Source organism: Choloepus didactylus, chromosome 5, assembly GCF_015220235.1.
Source record: "Choloepus didactylus isolate mChoDid1 chromosome 5, mChoDid1.pri, whole genome shotgun sequence".
In the NCBI taxonomy this organism is placed as follows: Eukaryota; Metazoa; Chordata; class Mammalia; order Pilosa; family Megalonychidae; genus Choloepus; species Choloepus didactylus.
In genome coordinates this window covers 150069634-150090828 of record NC_051311.1, presented here as the reverse complement: position 1 = coordinate 150090828, position 21195 = coordinate 150069634, and the positions used below count along the sequence as shown (strand labels likewise).

Below are 21195 nucleotides of genomic sequence, written 5' to 3'. Positions count from 1 at the left end.
CTGGATTTCTCTTTTATCAATCAATAGTATAAGAAAAATAAAAGGATCTTGGAACTGGAGTAGGTTAAAACATATATCTATATGCAAATTTGTGTCATGAGATGGTATTCACTTACGTACCTATAAATACACCCAAGAAAGCTTTCTTAAGAAGAGCATTTTGACCCTTTTAACATAATGGGAAATCATCCCATGCATGTTCCAGTTCAGCAGGTTTTCTCAGTACTAGAGTTTCATAAAGAGTCCCCCCAAATAACCAACTCAATGTTCCTTATACCCAGTAAGAACTCAGTATTGTCTTTAAAGTGGCATTTGCTACTGAAAACATTTATTAGAAATTATGTATATAGAAAAAAATTTAACGTTTTCACTTGGGTTTAAATAGTTGAAAATGTGTGTGAAATCAGCCAAAACACTTGTTGGTGATTGACTCATATCTCCCACAAAAAGTCTGTTCAGGTCCCAAACCCTGGTCCTGGGTGTGAACCCTTTCGTAAGGAGGACCTTTGAAGATGTTATTAGTTAAGGTTACCCAAACTGAATGAGGTTGGGCAGTAATCCAATATGGTTAAAGTCCTTATAAGCAAAGGAAATTGGACATAGAAAGAGAAGCCACAGGGACAACCAGAACTGGAAGTCAATGGAACCTGGAAGAGAAAGGAAAGGACCCTGCCATGTGCATTACCATGTGACAGAAAAGCCAAGGACCAAGGATCACCAGCAGCCAGTCCCAGAATGCCACAGTCTTCAGAGAGAGAAAGCGTCACTTTGCTGATACCTTGATTTTGGACTTCTCCCAGCCTCAAAACTGAGAGCCAATAAATTCTCATTGTTTAAGCCAACCCATTGTATAGTATTTGTTTTAGCAGCCAGGAAACTAATACAATACTTTTATGAACAACAATATCTTTTTATACCTTTAAGACAGTTATCTTGGGTTCATTCTACTTAATGTTATTCTTTACTACCTGAAAGATACATTTCTTCAACAAAATTTGGGATGAAGAATGTTAAGATGGGACTCTCCTGTCTCAGTTTCAGCTCAGGCTTCAAACCCAAAACAGAATGCAGTTCGAACTAAAAGATTGTGAAACCAGTTTTGCTGCCCTGGGCTCAACATCCATTTGAAGGTATCAGAGAAAAGGTAAAAAAAGGTAAATAAGAACTTTAGAAAAGATTTCCTTAGAAAGCCTTGTCAGTGTGCTATGCATTCCGCCCTACCATGCTTCCCCCTTACCTCAAGCTACATGAAGGGGATTTCAAAATAAACCTCCAAGATCTTGGCCTACATTCTCAGAATTTAGAATTACCTGAAGACCTGATATTTGCTTTTAAAAATACCAAAGGCAAGAGGTTATGGTTACATAAGTCAAAGGCATCAGAGCCAACAGAGTTGGGAATAAACTGTGCTCCCACCAGTGGCGGGGCAGAGGACGGTAGAGGTTTTCCCTTGGGCCAGGCAGACCATCAGGAACAGAACTAGTTCACCTTAAAAGGAATGCAGCCAAAGAGGATCACCTGGAGGCAAGGTGGCCCTAACAGACACTCTAAACAGAGGACGATGGAAAGCTAGGCACAAAAGGAAGACAACTACAGTCTGAGGTTTCTGAGGAGCTACAAAGCACCTCATAAAACAAAGAGCCACCGGCTGAGCTTCGGACACACAGAAGACTTGAATGCAGGGCTAAAAGTACAGTAGTCAAGTAACAACTTTTTTGCCCCCATTAACTCACTTCCTTTCCCTAAGAGGGCCTGACTATGGAGGAACCACAAACAGCAGTCAATAGTGGAGGAAAAATATGGCCATGGAAGAGGAAAGCACTGAACTATCCTCTCTTCCAACACACACACACACACACACACACACACTTCAGGTTTCCAAGAAGGCAGGCCCAAGCTGGAAACGGGGAGAAGTCATAAACCAGACAAGAGTCTGAAGTTTTGATACTAGAGTGAAATGGACTTGTCAATAGTTCGAAGGAAGTGGCTGGGGAAAAAAATCTATAGGACTTGCCTGGGATTTCATCCATGGGCAAGGAAAATGAATCATCAATGAAGGTTTTCAGATGTCAGGAGGGAAAAAATAAAGTTCTCTGTTGCACTCCACTGAGTCCAACTAGTATAACACATCTGTTACATTTGTACGGATAAAAAGAAATATTTAAAGATAAAAAGGGTATGCCTTTGGGGGATAAAATGAAGGTATAAAATCACTTCCTGGAGTCAGTCCATGTCTACAGACAAAATATAATCTCAGTCCTTAGCATTATGGGCTGTGTTTTGAAACCCTGTATTTATTTATGTAACACATTTTCATGTGCTAAGTGTCTCTTCCCCTGCAGAGATGGTGTCCTTATTTGTTTAAATAGCGAGTTAAGTATGAAATGGTAAATATGTCAAACCACAGTTTTGCCAGGGATCACTGACTCTAAAGTTAGACAGATGGTCACAACATTCTGAAATCCTGGGGAAAAAAACATTTCCTGAGAGAAGAAGATCCAACAGAGACATGCATAATTTAAACCAGTAGTTCCCAATGTTTTTGACTATGAGGACAGCTTTTAATGTCAAAATTGTCATAGATCCATTTTGACTATTTATTCACTCTGGAAATGATGCTTATTAAAATTGTCATAGATCTCTATTGACTATTTATTCAATCTAGAAATGATTCTTATTATCATGTGAATGTCAACCTGGGGAAGTAAGTTGAACTACTGCTTTTAGAGATTAAAAAAAAAACTTGCCCATTGTGTTATTCCACTTGACTTAATTCTCATTCTCTCTTTTCTTCTCTTCTTTCTCCCTTCTTCCTTCCTTACCTCTTTCTTTTCCATTTCTTCCAGTCTTTCTCTATTTTCACCCCTTCAAAATTTCTCTGGATTTACAGCACAGCCAGATTTCTAATTGTATTATCTTTTTTAAAAAATGTGGTTATGTAGTGAATGCAGACAAAATAACGAGATATAAACAGACAAACTCACTCCATAAGAATCCAACTACAGCAGTGTTTTGTTTTGTATTCTTGTTGCCATGATATGAATGTTGGATTCAATTGCTAGATGATTTGCCATATCCATTTTAGCTCTCTATTCACTCCTATTGATGATAAAACACTATGGGGGCCATTAGCAATCTAAAAGAATTTTATAATAATAGCTACTCTCTGAAACATGAACTTCATTTCAATGTCCAGTGATTATAATGAAGATCTTCAGTGAGTCAATCAACCAGCATTTGATTCCTACCTCTTTTAAAGATTATTTCCAATGCAAATTGGATGCTATCCCTCTACCACTCAAAACCCTTCCAGTGTGCCATGGCTCCTGCACAAACCTGCAGTGTGTTCTCAAGCACTCTGCCCCCAGTTTTTGGTAATCAAGGTACACTGGCTTTCTCTTAGGCCCTTGAAAGTAGCTAGATCTTTCCTACTTTGGTGCCTTTGAGCATGGTGTTCTCTCTGCCTGGGTCATATCTCCCCTTGCTCTTTGCATCCTTTAGATCTATTAAACGTAACCTCCTCAGAAAGGCCTTCTCTGATTATCCCATTAATAGTATGCACCCCTCCTCTATTAACCTCTGCAACTGTTTGATTCTTTCATAGCAGCACAATTTGTTAATACCTGCCATATATATATACACTTTTTTTACCTTGTTAATAATCCATCTCTGACACCAGAGTGTAAGCTCCTTAAAAGTCAGGAAAGAAGTCTGCATTGTTTGCTCTGTATAACCAACACAGCCAGGAATATATAGAAGACCAAGAAATATTTGCTGCAGTGGGGGGAAAGGATGGGAAGGAGGAAAGATATAAGGAAAAGAATTATTTGTACATTTCTGATGCTTTGGTTGTTATTATCATGACAAATACTCCTGTACCAGTGAGCCAGTTTATTTTACAAATACAGTTGAAGTCCTGTATGTTACCTTTCCCTGTCTTATATCCCTCCCTCCCCATTCCTGAGGGGTAATCATGCTTTTGAATTCATTATATTTCACTACCATGCATTATTTATATTTATATTTTAACTACATATGAGGGAATTATTAAAAATATGTAATATTTTGCATGATTTTAACTCTATATAAAGTGTCATTCTGTATATCATTTTTTGTACCTTGCTTTCTTCACTGAGTATTATGTTTCCAAGATTCATCCACAATGATTTTATGTAGTTCCAGTTTACTCTTTCCACTGCTCTAACAGTATCCCATGATTTTACACATTTAACAATTTTCCTATTGATAGATACTGAATTTGTTTTTCACCATTTTCCTACTACAGACTATGCCTCTATGAACATTCTTCTTCATGTCACCTGATACACATGTTTCAGAGTTTCTAAAGTTACATACCTAGAAAATAAACTGTAGGTCTGGGGTAGACACATCTACAGCTTTAACGGGGCTTGCCAAGTTGCTCTGCAGTGTGGTTACACCAATTTATAATTCCACCAGAAGTGTTCAAGTCTTCCCTGCTTCACCCACACTTGGTATTCTCAGGCTTCTTTTTTTCGATTTTTGCAATTTATATTTCATTAGAAAAGATGTAGGCTTGTTGTGCCAGTTTGGATGTATTATGTCCCTCAAAACGCCATGTTCTTTGATGCAATCTTGTGGGGGCAGACATAGTAATGTTGATTAGGTTGGAACCTTTGGATCAGGATGTTTCCATGGAGATGTGACCCACCCAACTGTACGTGATAACTCTGATTAGATAATTTCCATGGAGGTGTGGCCCTGCTGATTCAGCGTGGGTCTTGATTAGTTTACTAGAGCCCTATATAGGAGCTCAGACAGAAGGAGCTTGCCACTACAGCTTACAGAGACATTTTAAAGATGGTCATTGAAAGCTGACACTGACATTTTGGAAAACATCATTTTGCAACACAACCTGGGATCAGCAGACTCCAGCCACGTGCCTTCAGGGCTAACAGAGGTTTTCCGGACACCATTGGCCATCCTACGCTGAAGGTACCCTATTGTTGATGCCTTACCTTGGACACTTTATGGCCTTAAAACTGTAACTTTGTAACCAAATAATCCCCCTTTATAAAAGCCAATCCATTTCTGGCATTTTGCAAAATGGCAGCACCAGCAAACCGAAACACTTATAGAAACTCATGCAGAAAATATGGAGTTCCCAGATAACCACATACACATGCAGTTTTCCCTATTAAAACTTTGCATAGTGGGCACCTTTGTTACAATTAATAAAACAATATTATTATAATTATACTATTAACATAGATTACATTAGGGTTACTATTTTTGTTGTATAGTCCTACAGGTTTTTTTAATTTTCACTCTAGTAACATGTATACATTCTTAAGTTTCTCCTTTTATCACATTCAGATATATAATTCAGCAGTGTTAATTACATTCACAACGTTGAGCTACCATCTCCACCATTCATTACCAAAGCTTTTCCATCAGCCCCAACAGAAACCATAAAATTAAGCATTAATTCCCCATTCCCTATCCCTACCCTGGCCCCTGGTAACCTGTATTCTAGTTTCTGAGACTTATCAATTTGCATATTCTAATTACTTCATATCAGTGAGATGATACAATATTTGTCCTTTTGCGTCTGGCTTATTTCACTCAACATGATGTTTTCAAGGCTCATCTATGTTGTTGCATGTATCAGACTTCATTCCTTCTCAGGGCTGAATAACATTCCATTGTCTATATGGCACACTTTCTTTATTATCCATTCATCTGTTGATCGACATGAGCACTAGAGAAGCAAGTATATTCTGTGGCTGTTAGGTGAAGTGTTCTACATATACCTGTTAGGTCTAGTTGGCTTACAGTACTGTTCGAGTCTACTATTTCCTTATTGGTCTTCTGTCTAGATGTTCCACCCATTACTGAAAGTGATGTATTAAAATATCCTACTATTAATGTAGAACCATCCATTTCTCCCTTCAAATCTGTTAATATTAGCTTCATATATTTGGGGGCTCTGCCATTAGGGGCATATATATTTAAAATTGTTATGATTTCTATTGAATTACCCCTTCATCAGACTATAGTGACCTTCTTTGTCCCTTTAACAGTTTTTTACTTAAAGTCTATTTTATCTGATATAATCTCAGCTCTCTTTTCTTTACTATTTGCATGCTATATGTTTTCCATCCTTTCTACTTTCAACCTACTTGTATCTTTGAAATTAAGGTATCTTGTAGACAGCATATAGCTGGGGCATGCTTTTTTTAATCCTATCTTCCAACCTCTGCCTTTTGACTGGAAACTTAACCCATTTACATTTAAAGTAGTTACTGATAATGCAGGACTTTCTTCTGCCATTTTTCTATTTGGTCTTTGTAAATTTTATACCTTTTTTTCCCCCTCAATTCTTCCATTAATGCCTAATTTCAAATTTGTTTGATTTTTTATAGTGCAGCATTTTCAGTTCTTTTTCATTTCCCTCTGTACATATTTGGTAGATATTTTCTTTGTGGATAGCATGGGGATCAAATTTAACATCTTAAATCTATATCATGTTTGTTTTGATACTAATGTAACTTCAATAGCACACAAAACCAATGTTCCTATATCCCTCCATCCCCCTCCCCATTTTGTTGTACTTGTTACAAATTATGTCTTTATACATTTTATGTCCAAAACCATGGATTTATCATCACTTTTTATACATTGCATTTTAGACCATGTAAGCTCCCTGTAAAAAGTGGAGCTACATACCAAAAAATACAATACAATAGTACTGGCACTTACAGTTACCCATACAGTTACCCTTACTGGAGGTCTTTATTTCTTGATGTCACTGGATCCATTGTCTAGTGTCCTTTCCTTTCAGTCTGAAAGACCCCCTAAATTTAGCAATCCTTGTAGGGCCAGTCTAGTGGTGATGAACACCCTCAGGTTCTGTTTATCCGGAAATATCATAATCTCAACCTCATTTTTGAAAAACAGACTTGCTGTATATAAAATTCTTGTTTGGCAATTGTTTTCTTTCAACACTTCAAATATTTCATCCCACTTCCTTCATGCTCCCATGGTTTCTGATGAAAAATCAGCACTTACTTATATTGAGGCTCCCTTATACATAACACATTGCTTTTCTCTTGCAGCTATTAGAAATCTTTCCTTGACTTTGGAATTCAACAATTTCCCTAAGATATATCTAAGCATGTTTCTTTTTATGTTTATCCTGTTGGGGGTTCAAAAAATTGGACTTCTTGAATGTGAATTCATGTCTTTTGTTAAATTTGAAAAGTTTTCAGACATTATTTCTTCAAATATTCCTTCTGCCTTTTTCTCTCTCTTCTCCTTCTTGGAGGAGTGTTTATTGGTACACTTGAGGACGTCAATAGGTCTCTGACATTCTGTTGACTTTTTTTCATTCTTTTTTCTTTCTACTCCTCAATCTGAATCATTTCAATTGTCTGGTCTTCAAGTTCAGTGATTCTTTCTTTTGCTGGTTCCAATCTGCTGTTGAAACCCTCTAGGTAATTCTTCATTTCCTATATTGTGGTCTTAAACTTCAGTGATTCTGTTTGGTTCCTTTTTAAAATATCAATCTCTTTATTGAGATTCTCATATTGTTCATTCATCATTTTACTAAATCCTTTAGTTGTCTCTCTTTATTTTCCTTTACCTACTTCAGCAATTGAAGATTATTTTTTAAAGTCTTTGCTATTTCCAAAGTCTGGTCTTCATTGATGGTTTCTGGATTTTTACCTTCTTCCTTTGGATGAGCCATCAATTCCTGCTTCTTTGTTTCTCTTGTAACCATTTGTTGTACACTGTACACTGTAATATTCTAAAGTGTTAACTCTGGAATTTAGTCCCTGAGCTATCTGTTCCTTAGGTTTGTATCCAGCTAATGATATGACAGAGAGTTCCTTGTGTGTGAGAAGCTAACAAAAGCAAACAAACAAATGCAAAAAAAAAAAAAAAATCTTTCACAGTCTGCAAATTGGTTCCATGCTGGCTGGAGCTCTTCTTCAGAGTTAGCCCTCCTATCAAGATCAGTCTGAGGCAAAAGTGATGTGCAGAGTCCTCTCCATCTTTTCTGAGCCTGCATCTTTTCCTGGGAATACCTTAGGAATTCCCCTGTTTACAGAAATCAAAATGACCTCTCCAATCCCTTTGAGACAGACTCCCCACCCCGACCTCAGGTACTCAACTGTATGTCTTAAACCCATTAATCTTTTGCCCCAGGCTGCTTTGACTAAATTGTTTCTTAACTGCTTTAGCTGTCTGAAAGCTGCTTCTTGACTTCAGGGCAAGTTCTGGTGGAGCAAGCCCAAGTTCAGTCTTTTAGGCTATCATTGGCACCTGTAGATTGCCACAGACATACAGGCACCCCAGTATGTGAATAGGGGTTACTCTGCTCCTTCCAGAACAGGCCCAGGGACCCACAAAGGGAGCTCAGGCTGGCTCCATACAACACCAGGGAGGGGGCAGGCGTGGGGTTGGCAGGGGTACCAGGAGCTTCTCCTACTGTTTTCAAAGCTTTGTTTTCTTGATTCAGCACTTGTCCAGTTACCACAAACATTTAACAGTTTTCCAGAGTTTAGAGGAAGATGGCTTTGCAAGTTTTTCCTAATTGTTCAGAGATTCTGTGGGGGAACAACACCCTGGAGCTAATTCTGCAACCACCTTGGTCAACCAGTTTATTTTCAGACTTTTAAATGTTTGTCAATATCATGAGTGTGAAGCAGAATATTATTTTTGCTTAAATTTGCATTGTGTAATAACTACTGAGGCTGAGTAACTTATTTATCAAATATTCAGGTTTCCTTTTCTGGGGCTTGCCCAATTTTCTGTTGGATTTTATAACTTTTTTATAATTGATTTGAAGGAATTTTTTTATATATTCTAGGTAACTAATCCTCTGTCAGTTATCTTCCAACTATCTGTTATGTGTCTTCTCAGTTTTTTATGGTGTCTTTTGAGCACAGAAATTTTTACTTTGAAAAAAGTAATAAAGCTCTCCCCAATCAAGATGGTGAAGTGAGAAGCTTTAGGGCTCCATCACCCCTGCCCCCAAGGACACTTTGAACAACAAACAAGGACTGGCAGAAATATCTTTTTCAAAGCTCCAGAAAACAGGTAAAAGAGTGCAGTAACAGGGTAACAGCAGATTCAAGATAAAGGCAACTTAAAAGCAGTAGGATCTTGTGATACCCTGGCTGGTTGCTCCTGCATCTCCTCGCTGGCTTGGTGTGGAGCTGGCTGACTCTCCCAGACAGGGACTCTGGTCTCTACTACTGAGGAAGCAAAGTAATGTTTGTACACATATTGAGAGCACCTATGCCTGAGCTAATCTTTCTACTGGCAGCCTGAGGGACTGAACCAGGACACTCATTGCAGGCTCATGATCAAGAACTTGTCCTGTGTGTAGAATACAGCCCACAGGGCTCTCCTAAAAAATACTGTTGGAGAAAACTAAGTTGGATGTGCCTGAAGCAAAAGACTCCCTGGATATAGGGCATACACTTTAGTGTCTGGGACTGTGAGGAAACTCTTTCCTAGAAATGAGAGACATTCATATCTATATAAACAGGAGTATTCCTAGGGCCACATACCCATGCCCAAGATAAAACACATGTGCAAAAAGGATCAGGGAGGCCTCTACACTTTGGCCTGAAGCTATTCTCTAAACTCACTGAACAGATAAGATCTGAAGGATAGCACATACACAGTCCAATCTGCAAAGACTGGGAAAGGTGTTTTGTGTTTTCTTTTTGTCCTTATTTTTTTTTTTCTTTTTTATGTTAGCACCTGGCATTTAAGAAAAGCTGTCATAACACCAGCTGGATACAAGCTTAAGGAACAGATGCCTCAGAGGGTAAAATTCCAGTGAAAACACATTAAAATATCAAAACACTCAGCTTTCAACAAAAGATTACAAAACATACAAAGAAACAGGAAGCAATGATCCAGGCAAGGGAGACAATTAAAGCATTAGAAACCATCACGGAGAAGGACAAGACCTGGGACATACTAGACAAAGATTTTAATGATCCTAAATATGCTCAAAGAGCTAAATGAAAACATGGACAAAAAACTAAAGGAAATCAGGACAACAATAGAAGAACAAAAAGAGAGTATCAATAGCAAAATGGAAATTATGAAAAGAAACTAAACAGACTTGAAGACCACAGTAACACAAATTCAAAATTTGCTGGAGGGGTTAAACAGCAGACTACAGCTAGCAGAAGAAAGAATCATTGAGCTTAAAACATAAGACAATTGAAATCACCCAGTCTCAGAGCAAAAAGAAGAAAGAATGAAGAAAAGTGAACAGAGTTTGAGGAACCTAAGGGACACCATCAAATGGTATACTCATTGGGGGATTCCAAAAAGGAGAAGAAAGAGAAAGGAAAAGAGAGAATATGCAAGAAATAATGGCTGAAAATATCCCAAATTTAACAAAAGACACGAAATAAACATCCAAAACACTCAATGAATTACAAACAGGATAAACACAAATAGACCCACACAATCACATGTTATAATCAAACTATCAAATGCCATAGATAAAGAGAGAAATCTGAGAGCCATGTGTTACATACAAGGGAGCCTCAATTAAATTAAGTGCCAATTTCTTATCAGAAACCATGGAGGCAAAAGGCAATGGAATGATATATTTAATGTGCTGAATGCAAAAAAATTGCCAACCAAGAATTCTATATCCAGTAAAACTATCTTTCAAAAATGAAGGAGAGATTAAGACATTCCTACATAAAAGAAGTTGACGGAGTCCATCACCACTAGACTGGCTTTACAAGAAATGCTAAAGAGAGTTCTGTAGGTTGAAAGGAAAGGATAAAAGACAATAGATCAATGCTACATGAAGAAATAAAGATCTCTAATTAGGGTTATGACATAGATAAATATAAATGATGGTACTATTTTCTTTTGGGTTTGTAATTCCACTTTTTACTTCCTACAGGATCTAAAAGCCAAATTCCTGAAATGTAATGAGAAATCAGTGGTTTGGGACTCATTATGTATAAAATGGGAAAACTACTACTAAAGATGGGGGGACGAAGGGATATAGGAACTAGTTAGTGTACACAAAGATAAATTTATATCAAAACAAATGAGAGTGTTATAGATTTAGGATGTTAAATTTAAGCACCATGGTAACTACAAAGTATCAGACATATACACTCTCACAAAGTCAGAAATTGGAGTACAGGTTGTCAGGGCTGGGGGTAAGGGGAATGGAGTGTCAATGCACAACTGGTATAGGGTTTCTGTTTGGAAAGTAGGGAAAGTTTTAGTAATAGAAGTTGGTGAGGGTACCACAACACAATGAATGTGATTAATCCCACTAACTGGTATGCTTGGTAGTGGCTGAAATGGGAAATTTTATATTGTGTATGTATATATGTATATATATATAAATATATATCCCAGAATTAAAAAAAGAAAAGAAAAACTAAAGAGACAAAGACAATTTAATGCAATAAGTGATCCTGTTCAGGATCTACTACTGGAGGAGAAAAGGACATTTTGGGGACATAAAAAAAATTGGAATATAGACTGTAAGCTTGATATCAATCTTAAATTTCTTAAACTTGAGAACTGCACTTAAGCTGGTTACATAAGTGAATATCCTTATTCTCAGGAAATGCACATGGCAGTATTAAATATTTAAGAAGAATTGCATATACAACCTACATTCACGTGTTCAGAAAATGGATTGATAAATAGAAAGAAAACCAGATAGACAGATAGACAGACAGATAGAAAAATAGATGATGGAAGAATAGCTAGCTAGATAGATAGATATAGCAAATGGGGCAAAATATTAAAATTGGTGAATTTGTATATCTAGGAGGGTAGGGGTATGTTGGAATTCTCTGTACGGGGTCTGTATTATTTTTGTAACTGTCCTGTATGTTTGAAAGTATTTCAAAATAAAAAGTTTTTTTTTTTTAAGTAGTAAAGTTTATCAATCTTTTTCCTTTGTGGTTTACAGTTATTGGATGTTGTTTCTTCAAAATTCTTCCCTGCCCTACGGTCATAAAAACATCTTCCTATATTGTTTTCTAAAAGTTTTAAAGTTTTGCTTTTCATGTTTAGGTCTTCAATCTATCTGGAGATTATTGTAGTATATAGAATAAACTAGGAATTCAATTTTGTCTGTCTCCATAAGGATAAGCAACTGCTCCATCACCATTTACTGCATAATCCATCCTTTAAGTACCTATAGTTTAAGCCCTACAAAATCATATTCCCATAAATCTGCCAGTCTGTGTCTGAGTTCTTTATTTGGCTCCATTGGTCTATTTCTCCATTCTTGTGTCAACACCATATTGTCTTAATTATTACATTTGTATAATAGGTCTTGATATCTAACAGGGAAATCTACGTACCATGTTTTTCTTAAAACTACTTTGGCCATGCTTGTTCCTTCATTTTTACATGTGCAATTTCTTTTTTTCAGAAGTAGGGCTCTAGTGTTGTTTCTATTAAAAGCTAGAGTAGGTCTAACTCTCTGAAATACTCTCTTTGAATTGAGTCCTGAGTTACCTCATGAGGCCCTATATCCAAATGGAATCCTGTACACCGTACATACAAGGACAAAAATTAAGAAAATACTGCTGAGGAATCCACTAAAATAAAAAAGATACTTTTGCAGATCTCTTTTTTAAAAATCAGGACATTTTATTAATTTTTTTTTTAAACCTAGAAATTTTATTGAAGGACATACATAATATTCCTTCCATATAATTAACCTAATCAATAATATCAGGTAATATTTATGCTACCAGAAAGAGCAATGAAATTAACAAAAAGAAGTAAAGAAATATCTGTAAATATGGTGGAGAGAATGCTTATTGCTACATTTTTATGATTAAGAGCATGCTCAAAAGATACAAGGGAAAGAAAACACAACTTAAAATTATATTGTTAGGGAAAATAACATTGCACTTCTGTAAATATAGAGAGTACAGACCAGTTGTTTTAAAAAAAAGAAAACTTTCTTTATAAATATGGTTAAGTCCCTTCCAAGATTTCTCTCTACTCAGTGGTTCACAGGAAACACTGCAGTTTCTCAAAAAGCCATTCCTAGTGAGTTATAGCTTTTTAAACACTGCCCCCTAAAGTTCACACTCAGCTTCCTCTGAGATAATAAGACAACCGTGCTAATAAAACTAATTGGGTCCTTCCTCCCTTGTGATCATTCTAGCATTTTTGTCCTGCAGACTGAATTTCACTGACTGAGGCAATCTCAACCACACAACTGTCAGAGTTCATTAAAGTAAATCTCCCAAAGTTCTAAGATTACTCTCATCAGCAATAAAGCCAACTTGTGAGTGAGAACAGACTATTCAGGTTTGGACAGCACTGAGAAGACAGCAGCACCACTGGGAAACATCAGGAAATTCAAGGACCCCAATCATAACATGTGCAACTTTAGACTGATCTAATCAGCCTTATTAAAAAAATAAGAAACCAAACATTGATTTACCACGAATATCAGACTTCTAAAAAGGAGATGGGCCTTGCTTTATATATATACACAAACTCATGACTCATAAATGACCTCTGCTTCCCACAGAATCTGTTGAAATTTAGACTCCCTAACTAGTAAATTTGTTAATGATTTCCACCATTGCAAATATGATTAACAGGAAATGAAAGCAAATGGCAAAATATAATCTTCCCAAGTAAAGCTGTCCAGGGTCTTGAAATCACAAAGTCCACACTAGCACTTAACAAGGATATTTCTAAGTACGGAGAGCACAGAGGCACTGAAGATTGAGTCAGGAAGCCTGAGTTATATTCCCACCTGCCATTAAATAGCTGTGTCACCTTATCCAGATCTCATATCCATTCTGGATCTGGTTCCCTGTCAGGAAATAAAGGAGAATGAACTGCATTGATGTTTTTCAATGATTGTGGGGTGATAGGGATAAAAGGGACTATAGAATAATAGGAGGTACTTTTTCAGACTATACATGTCTCTCCCCACCACCCCATCAACCCCCCACCACTATCAATGGAAAGCCCATGATACACCCATTTTCCCCTTAGCTGATGTTGGGGACTGAATCATGTTCCCCACAAAAGGCACATTCAGATCCTGTGAGTGTGAGCCCATTTGTAAGTAGGACCCGTGAAGATGTTATTAGTTAAGGTCACCCAAACTGAATCAGGGTGAGCCTTAATCCAATATAGCTGAAGTCCTTATAAGTAAAGGAAATTGGATACAGAGAAAGAAGCCACGGGGAGCAGCCAGAAGCTGTAAGTCAACAAGACCTGAAAGAGAAAGGAAAAGATGCAGCCATGTGCATTACCATGTGATGGAAAAGCAAAGGACCAAGGATCACTGGCAGCCAGCCCCAGAATGCCAGCCTTCAGAGGGAAAGCACTGCCTTGCTACTCTGACTTTGGACTTCCCTCAACCTCCAAACAGTGAGCCAATAAATTCCCAATGTTTAAGTCAACCCATTAGGAAACTAAAACCTTTGACAACTTCTGAACTATATAATCTTTCTCCAAGGTCCTTTGCTGCACTGAAATGCTAATACAGGATATAAGAACTGGAAGAAAACTTAGCAAGATTCTCCCAAAAGGTTTTTGGAAAATGTTAACATAATATTTCTACTTGCCCTTTTCTCCAAAAAGTGGAATGCAGGAAAAAAATGTCAAGTCTTAAAAACTCTTGAGTCAAGTTCTGATGATTCATTCACTGACCCAAGAAACTGCTGTTGAGCCCCTACCATGTGCTCTGCACTATGGTTGGAGCTGGAAGGGCCTGCAGGCAAGTGGGAGTATCAGGCGAGTAAACAGGAAACTAAGAAATGGGATAGGACAATGCCCAACCCAATCCTCAGGGATCAAGAAAGTCTGCCCAGAAGGGATGACAGTCAAGCTGAGACCTAAACAACAACTGGAGTCACCAGGTATGGCTGGGGAAGAGTGTTCCAGATAATAGGCGTATCATGTGCAAAGGCTCTGAAGTGAGAGCCTTGATGACCTTAGGAGATACAAACAATTAAGGTTAGTCAGGGTTTTCCTAAAATAGCAAATAGTCCATATATGCTTTATATTTTTATGCCTAAACAGACTATGAAAATAAGCACTTTCTTCTCTTGACTTCCAGGAGGTTCTTCTCCCACCTCACTGACAGCTCCTTCTCAATCTCCTTTGCTGTCCTCCTCACCTCCCAAACATCTAGTCATTGGAGTGCCCCAGGCTTGGCATCTCAGGCTCCTTGCTTCATCTACACTCACTCTCCAGGTGGTCTCACCCAGGCTTTAAATATCACATACATGCTCATAACTTACATTTCACATCTCCCCTCAACCTCTGACTCTTAGATCAACTCCCTTACTCTAGATCTTCATTTGGATGTCTAATAGGCATCTCAAGCTAGTCATCTGTACCAGTTTGTATATATTATGTCCCCCAGAAAAAGCCATGTTCTTTGATGCAATCTTGTGGGGGCAGACATATTAGTGTTGTTAGATTGGAATCCGTTGAGTGTTTCCATGGAGATGTGACCCACCATTCAGCATGGGCCTTGATTAGTTTACTGGAGCACTATATAAGCTCAGACAGAAGGAGCAAGTTTACTACAGCCAAGAGGGATACTTTGAAGAACGCACAGGAGCTGAGAGAGGAACATCCTGGGAGAAAGCCATTTTGAAACCAGAACTCTGGAACAGACACCAGCCACGTGCCTTCCCAGCTAACAGAGGTTTTCTGGATGCCACTGGCCATCCTCCGGTGAAGGTACCCGATTGTTCATGCATTACCTTGAACACTTTATGGCCTTAAGACTGTAACCATGTAACCAAATAAACCCCCTTTTATAAATGCCAATCCATTTCTGGTGTTTTGCATCCTGGCAGCATTAGAAAACCAGAACATCATCCAAAACAGGACTGTTGGCATTTTCCCCACAAAACTTCCTTCCAGTCCTGCCCATCTCAGTAAATAGCAATTCCAATGCTTCAGATTGCTCAGGGCAAAATATTGGATTTATCCTTAACTTACCTCTTTCACTGATACATGTAATCCTTCTGCAAATCTTAACTACTTTACCTTGAAAATATATTCTGAATCCTATCACTCTTCAACAACCTCCATCACTACTATCCTAACTCAAGCCACCATCACTCTAGCCTTGAATATTTCAATAGCTTCCTAATTGTTCTTCTGCTTCCCACCCTTGTCCTCTACTGTCTATTCTCAACACAGTAACTAGATGATCATTTAAAAAATATGACAGAACATATCACTTACAACCCTCCATTGGCTTACCACCTTACTCAGAGTCAAGCCAAATTCCTTAGGAGTAGACCACAAGGCCCTTTATGATCTTGCTCACCAATACTTCTCCGATTTTCTCTCACTTTACGTTCTCCCTCATTCACTCTGCTTCAGCCATACTGGCATCCTTGCTGGTCTTCAAACATGCCCAGCATACTCCACCTCAGTCCTTTGAACTTGCTGTTCTCCCTGCCTGAAACACTCTTAACCTAAATCTATATGGTTCACCTTCACTTCCTTCAGGACTCTGCTCACATGTTACCATATGAATGAAGCTGTTTCTCATCTCCCAATATATAATAGCTCCTCCCTGACTCCATGCCCCTTACCCTGCTTTACATTTCTCTTCAGCTCTTATTACGACCTGACTCAATGACATATATATGTGCTTATTTATTTACTGTCTGTCCCCCTAACCAAGAATACAATCTCCATGTAGGCACAGACATGTGCTATTCACTGCTGTATCCTCAGCACTTAGAATACACAGCCTGTGATAAATATTTGGTGTGTAAATGAATAAAAACTGAAAATACTATGAATTTTTTGGTCAAAATTATTAATACAACTTTCTATTTTAAGAGCCACCTTTCTTTCTTGCATCCTTAATTAATGGTTAAGTGCTTATAAAATATGAAAACAAATTAATGGTATGACTATTTCCCCCTATGGCCTAAAGACACACACACACACAAACACACACACACACAAACACACAACATACACGTAAGAGGTTCGCCAGCAAGTGCTAAACAATCTGGAGGACTGTACAGCACTCTTTTCCTTCATTTGACTTAGCACTTCTGAAAATATTGAAAGAATATAGTGAGTTCCTGTGTTATCTTAAAGTCATTCAGTATTTGATACAATATTAATATAATATAGCACTTTGTAAATGACCATTTCTGTAAGTCTTCATCCTTGGTAAATATTTATTTAGCAATTTTCTAGAAATCCATTTGACCAAATCAAAAAGAAAACTGAGGGAGACAAATGAAAATAAATGTCAATTTAGAGGTTCTGTCTGATACTTGAATAGTACATAACACATCCATGTAGGAGTATGTGTAGCATGGTAGCTCCACAAACTTAAGAGAAGAACATAGGGTAAAATCTGATAAACTTCCACTCTCTGCTATATCAGTGGAGACAAACTGAGGAACAAAACAAAAGGACTCAAAGAAAAGACTTTGATTCATCATCCTTCATAAATCTAACTCCAAAATCCAAGATCAATACTCACCAGAAAAATACTTACCCCAAATGTACCAGAATTATCTAAGCAACCAGAGACAAACTGAGGACCCAACCCACCGCACACCTCCCAGGGCACCCCAGTGGCACCTTTCTTTCCATCTCCAGTCAGTCACCACTGATCGTGGTGCCCACTGCAGCCAGATGTAGAGAAGGGTGTGCAGTCACCTCGTCACATTAGGACATGTACTGTGAGCAGTAGCAGAGCCAGGAAGAGGAATGGCACTAGACCTGGTAGAGAGGGCTGCAGAGAGGAAATGCATGCATTCTGATGTGATGCAATAGGAAGTATGCAGTACTAGTCATGAAAGATTCTTATTAAAAAAAAAGAACCTGAACCTGATTGTGCTTCTAGATCTAGCACAGGAGATACATGGGGCAAAGGAATACATGAAAGTTCTCCATGGGAGGGCAATCAGCAAAATCTACAATGAGGACAACCTGTAAAAAGTGGGAGAAAGAAAAAGAGGGACAGAGTGACAAAGACAGTAAAGACAGGTGTGGTAGAGAGCGAATCTATAGATTAAAAGACCTAAGAGACATAGCAACCAAATGCAATGAGTAGACCTTATTTAAATCAGATCACAGGGTCCCAGCCCTGAACTGATATTTTTTAAAAGTTATAGGGAAATTTGAATACTTACTTGATGCATTAAGGAAATATTGCTTATTTTTTTAGATAATAATGTTATTTTTATAAAGAGTCCCTATATTAGAAAGTTACATACAAAATTATTTTCAGATGAAGTGACATGGTATCTATGATTAGAGTTAAAATAACCTGGAGACAGACAAGGAGTGGTAGGTGGATAATAGATGAAAAATTAGCCATATGATAATTGTTGAAGCTGGGAGATAGGTTCATAGGGGTTCACTTTCTGTATGTTTTTAAATTTCCATAATAAAATTTTTTTAAAATCACACATGGGAAAGATATACTATAAAAAGATTGGGGTAACCATTGAAACCAAATAGATATATAGAATTAAACATAAATAATTTATAAATGTGCTTATAAAACAAAATGTAAAAGCTTAAAATACTGCTTTAAAATGACATTTATGTAGGATTAAATATACCTAACTTATGACTATACCTCAAATCATATAAACAAAGATAGGACAATGGGAGAAAAAAAGATTGGAAAAGAAAAGACACCCTAAATTTCAATCAAAATCTCAGTGAAGTATTTTCTGAGCCCTGACAAAAGGATCTAAAGTTAATCTAGAAAAATAAACAGGCAAGAATAGTCATCTAAATGTTGGAAAAGAAGAGGTATAGGGAACTTACCCTACCAGATATTTAAATATATTACAAGTTATAATTATCAAACCCATATGATATTAGCACAAGAAACAATAAGCAAATCTAAAAGAAAAGAATGGATAGCACAATAATAAACTGTAGTCTGTATAATAATTTAATATATGACAAAGGAAAATCACCAAAAGATGAATTAGCCCACAAAGAATGCTTCTAAAATTGGCATGCCATTTATTAAAAATCCTCAATAGATCAATGAGAAAATAAAAACAATATGACCATTAAAAATCTAGACTATGGAAAATGTTTAATGATTTCTAGATGAGAAGAATTTTCTAATCTTAAATGCATTAGAAGAAACCGAAGAGAAAAAGATTACTAAGTTAACAACATAAAAATGTAAACCTTCATGTGTTAAAAGTTATCACAAACTCACAAAAGTCCTCTGCAATGAACATGATTGACAAAGGGTCAAGTAATGTAATATATCAAGAGCCTAAGCAAAAAAAATAAGAAAAATAAGAAAACACCAATAGAAAATTGGCAAAATTCACAGAAGAAATACAAATAGCCAATAAATATATGAAAAAATGTTCTTTTAAGTAAAATGTTCATTAATGGCTAATAATGTTCAGTAACCTAAGATGGCTTGGAGGGAGAGGGAGCAGAATCACCTAAAGAAAACCAGCGCCACCAAGAGGTTACATCATAATCAAAGAAATACAGAAATTGGAAAACCTACTCACTGATAAGGATGAGGGGCTGAAATACCTGTGATAGAACAGTAGATGATGTGAGGTGCAATCTTCTCTATATCTTCATATCCCAGGCCCATTGCAGACAGTTTGCCAGGGACATAGTTTTCCACAAATACATCACAAACAGCTGCAAGCTGAAGGAAGAGGTGGAGATGAGTAAGACTTCTCGGGGGACTTCCAAACTTTCAACAAATCCCCACATGAGAGAATTTTTGTTTTAATTTCAGTAAATAGAGTTGATCCGCACTTTGTAATAGCCCAGAAAAAAATAACGGGGCAGATGAGAATCAGATAAACATAAAAGCCCTGGTAAATTACTTGAGGTATTACAGCCAGTAAAACAAATGGCTATTGAATTTCTCAGCAAATACCATGGTATTAAGTGGATCATGCTTACTTTAAATGTAAGAAATATCTTACATGGTCTATACAAATATATTCTCGGAAATCTAGGTACAAAAATTAGAATGTAGTACATGAAATATAGAAAAACATCTTTTAAAATCTTTACACAAGACTAAATGTTTTTATTACTTTCTATCCTTATTGCATAATATTCCCCATTACAATAAACACGTAGCCCTTAATACATGTGATCCTGATTCAGAGATGCTTTCATACTTTTCAGATGTTTTCTTTCCCAAAACCTTTAAATGTATTTGATGAACTATTTTTTTTTTATGAACTATAACCCACTGAATCAGTAAATGTCAGAAACAGGACCCAGATTTGGATTCTCAAATCACTGTTATAAGCAGTAGAGGACACTGAACCATTCTTTCTAAAACTCTAATCTCAGGATTTCTTTCAAAATTTCAACTGTGACTATAGAATTCTTAAAGTCTTTTTTAAAGTCATAGAACTGTACTAGACCACTGTGTTAGACTGAATTATGTACCCCAACAAAAGACATATTCTTAATCTTAATCTATGTTCCTTTGGGTATGAACCCATTTGTAAATAGGATCCTTTGAAGATGTATTATTAGTTAAGCTGTGGCCCAACTGAATGAGCATAGGCCTTATCCCTATTACCACAGTCCTTTTGAAACAGAAGAAAGTCAGATGCAGTGAGGAGAGAAGGCCACAGAGAACAAGAAGTCAGTAGAAACAAGAAGAGCACAGATAAGGAGAGAGATATCCATGTGACAGAGGCAGAGATGCAAGCCAAGAAACCCCAAGGATTGCAGCAAGCCAGGGCCAGAGTACAGACTTGGGGAGAAAACAAGACCTTGAAGACACAGTGATTCTGGACTTATAACCTCCAAAATTGTAAGTCAATAAATCCTTATAGCTTAAGCCAACTCAGTGTGTGTTGTTCATCATAGCAGCCTGACAAACTAAGACCCAGAGAAATTCATTCCAGTAATTCTTGAACACATTCAGGTGCCTAATAATTATCAAATAAAATGTTTAAATCTCCCTGTAGATAGATTTAGATATACTCACACACATACCAACTAATGTAATAGAAAAAGACTAGACCAGAAGTGGGTAAAGTTTTTCTATGTAAAGTCAGATATGCTGTCATCCTCCAGAACTCCTGAAATGAAATAGATATACAAGAGGCCAGAGACCACCTGCCAGGACAGGCATGATAAACATATTGACTCACAGGACAGACAGCTTCTCGTGTGGGAAACTCCATG

General features: G+C 37.2%; 1 protein-coding gene across 7 annotated transcripts in view; it reads right to left on the bottom strand.

Moving 5' to 3' along the window:
* The window catches only part of SUGCT (succinyl-CoA:glutarate-CoA transferase), a 769056-nt gene that overhangs the window by 700825 nt on the left and 47036 nt on the right, over positions 1 to 21195 (bottom strand). For all 7 annotated transcript variants that reach the window (XM_037837131.1, XM_037837129.1, XM_037837134.1 and 4 more), the window contains one exon: positions 19561 to 19681. In XM_037837131.1, coding sequence (XP_037693059.1) covers positions 19561 to 19681 — 121 coding nt within the window. The remainder of the gene's footprint in view (positions 1 to 19560; positions 19682 to 21195) is intronic.